General features: G+C 57.7%; 2 protein-coding genes across 5 annotated transcripts; one reads left to right on the top strand and one right to left on the bottom strand.

Annotated features, from left to right (window-relative positions):
- Positions 1-3275: 3275 nt before the first annotated feature.
- Positions 3276-6108, bottom strand: BANF1 (barrier to autointegration nuclear assembly factor 1). 3 transcript variants are annotated; one of them, XM_090055202.1, is made up of 3 exons: positions 5976-6108; positions 4824-4969; positions 3276-3924 (listed from the first exon to the last, which is right to left on the bottom strand). In XM_090055202.1, exons 2-3 carry the CDS (start codon positions 4947-4949, stop codon positions 3778-3780), a joined length of 273 nt encoding a protein of 90 aa, XP_089911328.1. In that variant the 5' UTR covers positions 4950-4969; positions 5976-6108; the 3' UTR covers positions 3276-3777. The 3 variants fall into 3 exon arrangements, with proteins under 3 accessions (XP_089911328.1, XP_089911326.1, XP_089911327.1); XM_090055200.1 differs by lacking the exon at positions 5976-6108 and adding an exon at positions 5643-5793; XM_090055201.1 differs by lacking the exon at positions 5976-6108 and adding an exon at positions 5586-5721.
- Positions 5748-9640, top strand: EIF1AD (eukaryotic translation initiation factor 1A domain containing). Of its 2 annotated transcripts, none has more exons than XM_090055197.1 (7): positions 5748-5817; positions 6476-6532; positions 6718-6813; positions 7554-7662; positions 7761-7869; positions 8888-8938; positions 9171-9640. In XM_090055197.1, exons 3-7 carry the CDS (start codon positions 6727-6729, stop codon positions 9304-9306), a joined length of 492 nt encoding a protein of 163 aa, XP_089911323.1. In that variant the 5' UTR covers positions 5748-5817; positions 6476-6532; positions 6718-6726; the 3' UTR covers positions 9307-9640. The 2 variants fall into 2 exon arrangements, with proteins under 2 accessions (XP_089911323.1, XP_089911322.1); XM_090055196.1 differs by lacking the exon at positions 5748-5817 and adding an exon at positions 6217-6355.
- The last annotated feature ends 2 nt before the right edge of the window (positions 9641-9642 follow it).

The following is a 9642-nucleotide window of genomic DNA, read 5'->3' as shown; positions in this document are numbered from 1 at the left end:
CTGCTAACCTAGCAAATAACAGCAGCGAGCTACCGCACCGTGTTAACCACTGTCAGCTGCTGCATGCGCGAGCGAGGCTGTCTGTGACAGCTGCCACGTGCGTGTCACTAGAATTTTGCAAAGCGCTGAAGAGGCTCCAGGCTGTGAAACAAGAGGGGAGAGAGCAGGTGCCAAAACCTTGATCAGAATCCCAGAGGCATGGGCCTGGGGGGCAGCTCCGGGGGTCCCACCCAGTCCAGCCCCCTGCCAAAGGCGGGATCCACCAGCGAAATCCATCATACAAACCCTTCATAAAAAGACTGTCAGCCCTGACACCACACCAGGCATCGCACCCTGATCTGCCGCTGAGAAAGCTGGGGGATCCTGGCAGCCAATGCCCTGCTGTTGTCACTGGTTGTTAATAGAGGCTCCAGAGATCCCAGGCAGAGGCAGAGCTGGCTACAGGGGAAGGCACCCCCACCCCCACCCCACTCCCTCCAGCCCAATCTGACTGGGGGGAAATTCCCTCCTGATCCCAGCGCAGCATCACTCTGATCCCAAGGGCAAGACCCTCTAGCCAGGACCCTCCAGGGTTGAGTCCCAGCAGAAGCACTGGCTCAGCCCAGTCACCACCCTGGCCTGGCTGTAGCCAACAACCGATGCCTCTGCAGGATGATTCAGTATTGCCAACCCCACAATGCCAAAAACCACAAGACATGCTCTGAAAAAAAAGCAAGGGATTGGCATGTAAATCATGAGATGCTATTTTTGCAATGTGTGTGTATGGGGACGTTATTTGTGAAGGTGTCATGGGTAGGGCTGTGGGTATGTGGAGCCCGGAGGGGGGGTGTCCCTGTACACCCCAGTGGGATGTGGAGTGCTGTGGATCAGGAGTGAGGGGCAGCAGCAGGGCTGGGGGGCTGTGGCTTGGGAGTGAGGGGCAGACAGACAGACAAAGACACAGATAGCACCAAGCTAAGTGGAGGGGAAGTGGGGGGCAAGAGGGAAGGGGGAGCAGATCAAGGTCCCCACAGTGAGAGGGGGAGCAGGGCAGGGACAGGATGGGTCATCCAGAGGCACAGCAGGTGTGGCTCCCCACAGCAGTGCACACCCCCAGGGGAGGCATGGGGGGGGCATGTGCCCCCTGAGGGGCAGAGCAGGCTGCCTGCTGAGGGCTGGGGCTCTGCACCCTGCTGCCTTTTCCCTGAGAGCCCAGCCTCACACCAGTGTGCTTCCTGCCATTGGGCAGGCAAGGGATGTTCCATACAGCCAACACACCCCTTGCCCCCTGCCCACCCAACAGGCAATGGCATGGCACGGCTGAGCTCCCAGGGCAAAGCCAGGAGGGTGCAGAGCCCCAGCCTGCAGCAAGCAGCCTGCCTCTGCCCCACGGTGGACACAAGCCCTCCCAAGCCTCCCCTGGGGGTGCGCACTACAGCAGGGAGCTGCGCCCCCCCACGCTCTAGATGAGCTGCCCGCCACATGACCCACCCCAGCTCCTGCCTCATTCCCTCCCTCACTGTACGGGCCTCTGTCTGCCCCCACCCACCTTTTCCCTTTCCCCCTGGCCCCTCCCCATCCACAGACTTACCAGCTGGGCACCCGCCACACACGCTGGAAGGACAATCCCAAGATTCGAAAGTCGTATCCTGAGATCACAAGTTGGGGTTAATTTGATTTGAAAATCAGGAGTCTTGCAACCGTTTCGTGAGAGGTGGCATTGCTGGCGATTAAAAACCCAGTGACATGTCAGGGGCTCACACAGCAGCTGTTGCATGTAAGAGATATACCATGGACTGGTGCAGACTCTAGGTCAGACTGGGACAGTCTCCTGTGCCCCACCCCAGCAGACAGATGCTGGGAGAGTGACTAGGTTAGACCAGGGATTTTTCCATTCCTCTCATCTGCAGCCTCCAGCACTGAAGGCCCAGGAAGTTCCAGTGCAGAGGCCATGGGTAGAGTCATTCCCACACTCTGCAGCACCTGATCCACTTTCCACCCTTGGTGGATCTGGCTAAGCTCTCAGGGCATCCATACACATGCTTGTGCTGCAGTGCTGAACACTGAAAAGTGCCAAAATGCCGTCAGCACACAAGAAATGGTGGCAGTGCATTTGTGAACTAAAACATATCGGAGGCGCTTTAGCTCACTGCCACCACTTTCTACGTGCTGATGTGCATTTTGCTGCTTATACAACTCCATGAGATGCAGCACAGTGCACATAAGCTCACATGTGGAGAAGACTCAATTAATCAAGTGCTCTGACCTGCCAGATCTCCAGCACATCACAGGATGAGAAGGTATGTGCATAAATGGCCCCAGCTTCCACCCCATCTAGTGGTAACAAGCCCCACCCTGCAATTAAATGCTGGGGTGAAAAAGAATGTCTTAATGTTCATTTAAACTCAGGATCTGCTTATGTCATGGCAAGATCCTTGGTTCTGGTCTGGAGAGAGACCGTCCATTAATAATCCCTATGGATTTTCTCTTTGCCATTTAGTACTTTGGAAACCCTTCTGTCCCATGGGCAACTGGTGCCTCCTAATACTGCGGGGGGGTACTAGCAGCCAATTGCTGACCAGGGCAGGGATCCCCCAGCAGCCAACCACCACCACTGGCAAAAGTGCCAGCAGCAAACCCAGAAGTGTCACCAGCGCTTCTCTCAGGGGGGCACGTCTCACCAGTGCTCAGTCTCCCTCAAGTGTTTCTAAATTAAATAGGCCTGTCTGTCCATCATCCATCCACCCTATGCTTCATGCAGCCACCCATCCACTTGGGGGTGGGGGGGAAAGATACATACCATATATATTTGCAAGGGATAGACATCATATAGGTAGAGAAAATATGTGCATCACAAGCAAGGAAATATGGCATATAACCCCACACCAATATATGTGGTATATTAGTGTGGGTGTGGGAATATACGCCATATATATACACATATACACACATATGCATAAACACATACATATATATAAATATAAACAAAAATGTGCATTATAGGCAAGGAAATATGGTACATATCCCCTCAACCCCTGCACGTATACATTGTATATCTCTTCCTTTTGCAAATATATATGGTATATTTGCAGGGGGAAGTGGGGGGAGAAGTGGGGGACACACAATAAATATTTCATGGGGTGATCAGTATACAGCATTTATCCCTGTTTTATATACATATGTATGTATGCATGCATGTGTAGATGGCACATATACCGCCCCCCAGCCCAAAGCAGATCAGTCCACTCCCATCCTTGCCAGACCCCACCCTGCAAGGGACCAGCCCAGGGCCCAGAAATGTTCACACAGTCAAACGTTTATTGTTCTTTTACAAAAAGACCTTTACAATGATGGTTTTGTCCCTCCTACCACCAAATACTCCCCACCTCCCCCCTTACCACCCATGGCCTAAAACAGCCCCAGAGAAAGGGCTAAAAAGCTTCCCCCCAGCATCACCTCTCTGGGAATAAGCTGGGAAAAGATTAAAACACCCCACATTTGGGCTGGAAGGACACAAAATCCCACTGGGAAAGACATCAGGGCAGGGGGGAAATTTACCGCAGCTTTCAGCTGATGGTTGGCTGGGTTGTTTTTCTTCCAACCCCCTTTTCTAGCTAGAGAGCAAGCTCTGGGGGGGGGAAGAAAAATGGGTTGGTTTTAGGCACAAAGGGGTGTGATAAGGAGTGAATTTATTCTGAATGTGGTACAAAGGCGATGGTTCCCTCCCGTCCCCTCCCCCCAGTGAGAACTACCAGGGCCTGATAGAGCCCAAGGCCAGGAGCCAGCGGCATCTGCCCCTCACAAGAAGGCGTCACACCACTCCCGGAGGCAGCCAGAGCAGTCCCGCGATTGCTTCGCATTGGCCCCGCACGTGTCCTTCAGCCACTCGCGGAAAAGCTCCTCGTCCTTCCTCAGCACCAGGAACTGGCCAAGAACCACATAGGCCTGAGAAGGGGGCAACAAAACATGGGAGTTACTGTATTTTCCAACATACAACATGCACTCCACCCCCTCAACTCAAGTGGCTGGAAATTGAGGGGTACATGTTACAATTGGGGAAATATGGTAAAGGGGGGGGGTGGTTGTCTGCTTAAGGCAACTGAAAATGGAGAGGTGCATTATAAGCAGAAATATATAGTAAAACTTTTTTTTGCTGCTGGTTGCAAGAGGAGGATGGGAGCTGGAGGCAGGGCTTCCTAGCTGCTGGCTGGGAACAGTCAAGACCTGGGGGCTATTCTTTGTTAGAGTGTTTAAAAAAGAAAAGCCGGTTATATTCCAGGCTGCATTATACACAAGAGAGTATGGTACAGTGCAGGGCTGTTCAACCTCCAAGCCAGTGGCTATATCCTGCCCGTGGGGCTCTCCAAGGCTGGGGAAATTTGGCACTGGGGGAGCAGTCGCTACTGCACTGCCACTGCTCAAATCCTAAGCCCCACACAGTAGTTCAGAGCTGGACCATGTGCCCCCATGGTCAGAGGGAGGTCCGGCCATGGGGGCTGGCTCAAAACCTGGTCAGCATGATCCAAGAGACATGCCCTTCCCCATGCATGGCTGAAGCACAGCCAGATTGTGCCCAACCCCCTCTGCATGGCTGGATGGGACCCCCCCACCCCCCAAGGCCGTCTTGGAGGCAGAATTGGGTCCATCGGCCAAATCTGGCCCCTGGAGGAAGTGGGTACTGCTGATCCAGCCACTTGGATGAAAAAGCTGAGGAACATTGCTATACAGAGGAGCAAGAATTTTATTTGAGGGAGCATTATACATGAGAACTTACGGTACCTGGGCACTGGAAGCCTATTGAGCCACAAACCCAGGCATCCAGGCCCCTGCCCCACCACACACACCTTGTCAAAGCCTTTCTCTGCCAGCTTCTTGCCCAGGACCTCACCGATACCGGCCAGGCTGCCCACCGGCTTCTCGCCCATGGGCTCGGCCACAAAGTCGCGGTGCTTCTGCGAAGTGGACGACATCTTCCACACGCCTGTCACGCCTGGGGGGAGCAGGGCCATGTCAGGCTGCCCATCCCCAGCCCTGACACCCCACCCGGCTGCCGACAGGGCCCCCCAGACCCGCCGCTGGGATATCACCAGGGTTTGGGATGGAGCAGGGGGGACGCGGAGGGAGGCAGACGCAGGCCGGAGCCTCAAGCCACCAGCTGGGGGCACGGGGGCAGAGACCCAGCGACCTCATGACACCCCCCCACCCTCAAGGGAGAACCCGAGCCCAGGCAGGAGGACCGAGAGGTCTCCAAACAAGGGCAGAGCCTGGTGCAGCCACTGCCAGAGCTGGACGACACCTGCTGTTGCCCCTCAGAGGCGAGGCCGCGTGCACAGTGCACGGCCGGGGGGAGGGGCCGGGACCCTCCTAGACCCCTGGGTCCCACCCCTCCCCACACACGGGGATACCCCCCTCTGGCTCCCCCCCCCCCCAACGCATACCCAGCACCCCTTAAGTGAACCCCAACAAGCCCCGCCCCTCCCTCACCACCTCCACGCCAGGCCGCGCCCCCCACAGTCCCCGCCCCCACGTGGGTGCCGGGTCCCACCCGTCCCCCAGCCCCTGGCACCAGCCTCGCCCCTCCCCACACAGCCCCTCCAGCTACACACCCGCCGCCGCTCACGACAGACGCCCCGGCCCCGGCCCCGGCCCCGGCCCCACTCAACCTCCGCAGCGCCGGTCCCAACGGCCGCTCCCGCCTAGCCGAGCACCCACTACGCCTGCGCGCGCCGCCACTTCCGGGAAGTGGAAGCTCTGCCCCGCCCCATTGGCGGGAAGCGCTCTGGTTCGCTCTATGGTGCGTTCACTCCTCCAGGCCTCTCTAACCATAGAGAGGGGGCTGTAAGTCACTCTATGGTAAACTTAGTCCTCCCACCCGCTCCTTCACCATAGCGAGGGGGCTGGGGGGGGGGCTATACCTCGCTGTATGGTTAGCTCAGTGCTCCAGGGATCTATAATCATGGGGTGGGGGGAACGCTGTGGCGCGCTTTAGGGTTTACCTAGTCCTCCCGCCCCTGCAACCAGAGGGGGGCGAGAAGGGCTCACTCTAGGGCTAACTCAGTCCTCCCGGTACTACGGATCAAGGGCTCCACTGTCTGCTCTATCCCAGGATAACCAGAGACCGGTTAGCAGGCGCTCTGGCTGCACCGCCCCCCAGTCCCAACCATAGAGAAGAGAAATGACGCTAGGGGTGACACCCGGAAGTGGGGTGGGGGGTATGTGATGGGGAACACAGCCGGAAATTGCCCCAGGGAGGGAAAGCGAGGGGACACCGGAAGTGCCGCCAGGGGAAGGTGATGGGTGAGACACCAGGAAGTGCCGGTTCCCATGCGGAGCGAGAGGCAGGAGCCAACCCAACCGCAGAGCCCGGCCGCCCCAGGTAGGGGGGTCCCCAGACCCCTGGGTCCTCCCAGCTCTGGGGATGGGATCGGGGGTCGGGGGCGGACGCCTGCGGTCTCTCTGGCCCTGCTGAGCCTCCGGCCGCGTTTTCCTCCTGTAGTTCATCTCCCGGAGACCCCGGCTCCGCGCTGGCTCCGCCCTGACGCCCCCCGCGCAGGTAGGAGCCCCATGCCTCTATCCCCGACCCCCAGGGCGTGGAGGAGGGTCACCAGGACTGGGAACGCCACGGGGGGGGGGCAGCAGGAAGGCTCCTGGCACCAATTATTAGGGGACTTAATGGGGAAATGGAGGGAAGGAGCCCAGCTGCCCTAGTCTCCAGGTCTCTCCCCTCCCACTGCCCAGGGCTGAGCCATGTCCCAGGCCACCAAGCGGAAGCATGTGGTGAAGGAGGTGCTGGAGGAGCTGGTGGTGCCCACAGCCCAGCAGCAGATAGTGCGGGTGAGTGAGGAGACCTGCCCCCTCCCCCACCAGCATCAGCCACATCCTGGCACCGTGTACAGAGGAAGTCTCAGCTGCCTGCAGGGTTGCCATGGGATAAGTGCTGCCCTGTCCCAAGATCAGTGCGTTCAGGGCTGGGTGAGCTGGGCAAGGATGGGCCCCTCTGTCTGCTTTCTCCTGGGATAACTAGCACTCATATTAACCCAGTGCTTGGAAGGAGTCACTGTGAGTTAAGGGCTTCCCTGTCTGGTTAATGCTGGATGCGCTTATCCTAGAACAGAGATGTGGGCAGGAAGGAGTTGGCACAGGTTAAGGGTTTCCTTGCCTGTGTACTGTTTTGGGGTAACCAGCATGAGACCTATGGGAAGGAAGGAGTTATCCCAGATTAAATGCCAACACCTTCCTGCCTCTGAGGGAGTGCTGGGCTACCTATATAGCAGTTGGAGGAGTTACCATGGGTTAAGGGCTCCCTTCCTGTCTGCTTTATCCCAGGATAAGCAGCTTCAGTATCAGACCTATGGAAAGGAAGGGGTTACCCCAGTTTAAATGCTGCCTTCTCTGTCCACTGTGTCCCAGAGGAGGGAAGGAATTAACACAGGTCAGGGGCTTCCTTGTCTGTCTGTTCTGTCCCAAGATAGCCAACCTTAGCATTAGACCCCTGGGTGAGGAGGAGTTACCCTGGGTTAAAGCCTCCCCTGTCTGTACGGTGCATCCTGGGATAACCCTGGCCCCTCCCCTAGGTTGTGGGCAGCCCTGGGAACAACCTGCATGAAGTGGAGGCACCAGGGGGCGAGCGCTTCCTGGCCAGCATGCCCCCCAAGTTCCGCCACAACCTGTGGATCAAGAGAGGTGAGTGGCTGCAGTACCCCTGGGGGGCTGGGGGGATCCCCACCACTCACCCACACACTTCAAGGCAGGCCCCACCCCCTCACCTGCCCTTCCCACAGGTGACTTCCTGCTGGTCGACCCCATCGAGGAGGGCGAGAAGGTGAAGGCAGAGATCAACTTCGTGCTCTACAAGGACCACGTACGCTACCTGCAGCAGGAAGGGCTCTGGTATGTAGAGAAACCAAGGCATGGGACAGGGCACCAGCCCCGGGACCTCCCCCCAGTCAGGCAATACCACCCCAACCTTCCCTCCCCTGAAATTGGGAAGATTAGGTCTTTACTTCCAAGTGCGAAAACTGAGGCACGGATGACAGCAGCTCTGAGACCCCCCCCCCTCCCACCCATAATCTCTCCATGGTAGGCAGTCCCCTGCCTCTCTATCCCTGTGCTGAACTAGCAGAGGGGATTTAGACTTGGCTTCTGAATGGGGAAAGCGAGGCACAGGATGGTAGGCACCAGCTTTGACGACTCCTCTGCCTGGCATCTCCTAAGCCAGGCAGTCTTGCACGCAAGACCAGCTCCTCCTCTCCACCACTGAACCAGGGGGAACACCACACTCTTAGCTTGATTCTTAGTGGGGAAACTGAGGCACAGAGACTCAGACAGCAGCCCTAGGACCACCCCCCACCCAGAACCCTTCCTGGCCACGCAATTGCACCTTCCGCTTTCACTTCAGCCTTAGCTTCGAAGTGGGGAAACTGAGGCTTGTGGGAGCAGACATAACCCTAACACCGCCCCCCCCCCCCCCGCAGCCAGGCAAAGCTATCCCCCGACATTCCTGCCACTGAAGGAAGGGCTCTTAAGTCTTAGCTTGTGAGTGGGGAAACTGAGACATGGAGCTGCAGGCACCAGTTCTGGTTCTCTCCCCTTGCCTTATTGGGTTGAGTAGGGCTCAGCTCTTGGGGGCTGGATCCAGGGCACCGGGAGTTAAGTCCAGGAGTGGAGGGTACAGGCCTGCCTTTCCCCCCATTCTGGGCTATAAGGAGTAAATCATGGCTGTGCTGGAGTATAAGGGGTTAATACCAGCTGGGACTGGGGCAGTGGCTGGTGGGGGGAGGGTCTGTACCCCACCAACTTCTGCCCTTGTCACTGGGATGGCTTCTACTGGGAGCACTAGTTCCCAGTCTGGGGGAGAGGCTACATCCCAGCCCTCCCTCCCCCCATGTCTTACTACCCCTCTTTGCAGGCCTGAAGCCTTCTCAGATGCCCCTGACAGCCGGCCCAACCCCCAGAACAGGTGAGTGGGACCCATTGTACCTGGCCTAGGCGCCCCCCCCAGAGCTGGCTCTATCTTTTCTACTCGGCTGTTGCCACGTTCCAGCCCATGACATACCCAGCTGCTGGGCACCTCACCCCAGAGGTAGCTGGGGCTGTGCTGTATCCAGCCCCCAAAGCAATACTAGGCTGTGGGGTGGCATTGGGGGGGGTGGATGCTCTGGGTGCCTGGGTTCTCACTTTATCTTTGGCAGGGTGTGCGAGCCGCCGGCCACCCAGGAGGATGAAGACAGTGACAGTGACTTGTTTGTGAACCCCAATCGGCTCCGTGACACAGGTACTGATAGCGAGGAAGAGGACGAGGATGAGAGCGAGGAAGAGGAGCAGTGAGCCCCTCCCCAGCACTGGGGCTGCTATGGACTCTGCTGGCAGGTGGGAGCTTCCCTGCCTCAGCACAAGAGATGTGGCTGCTCCTGGGGTGGGGTATATCACACAGATGTGGCCACCTCTAGGGTGGGTGTTAGCAGCCAAGTATAATAAGCTGCTGCTGCCTCTGGGCTGGGTGTAACACCCACACAGTAACCTTGGGGGTGGGGTGCTAGCAGCCAAGTAGAACAGCAACAGGACCACCACTGGGGCCTTAGTCGATGCAGCTGGCTTTGAGGTTGGGGCTTATCAGCAGCAGAGCATACCAGCCACCTCAATAAAGACACTGGCAACTGCCCC

This window comes from Crocodylus siamensis, chromosome 6 (assembly GCF_052110815.1).
Source record: "Crocodylus siamensis isolate JL-2025a chromosome 6, ASM5211081v1, whole genome shotgun sequence".
Taxonomy (NCBI): domain Eukaryota; kingdom Metazoa; phylum Chordata; order Crocodylia; family Crocodylidae; genus Crocodylus; species Crocodylus siamensis.
Note: the sequence above shows the minus strand (reverse complement) of the source record. Positions and strands in the feature narration are given on the sequence as shown.

Coding starts and splice junctions, on each gene's coding strand:
- BANF1 (XM_090055202.1), bottom strand. CDS start 4,949: ATGTCGTCCACTTCGCAGAAGCACCGCGACTTTGTGGCCGAGCCCATG. Junction 3,925..4,823: donor CAGAGAAAGGCTTTGACAAG/GTGTGTGTGGTG, acceptor CCCCCTTCTCAG/GCCTATGTGGTTCTTGGCCA.
- EIF1AD (XM_090055197.1), top strand. CDS start 6,727: ATGTCCCAGGCCACCAAGCGGAAGCATGTGGTGAAGGAGGTGCTGGAG. Junction 7,870..8,887: donor CTGCAGCAGGAAGGGCTCTG/GTATGTAGAGAA, acceptor CCCTCTTTGCAG/GCCTGAAGCCTTCTCAGATG. Junction 8,939..9,170: donor CGGCCCAACCCCCAGAACAG/GTGAGTGGGACC, acceptor TATCTTTGGCAG/GGTGTGCGAGCCGCCGGCCA.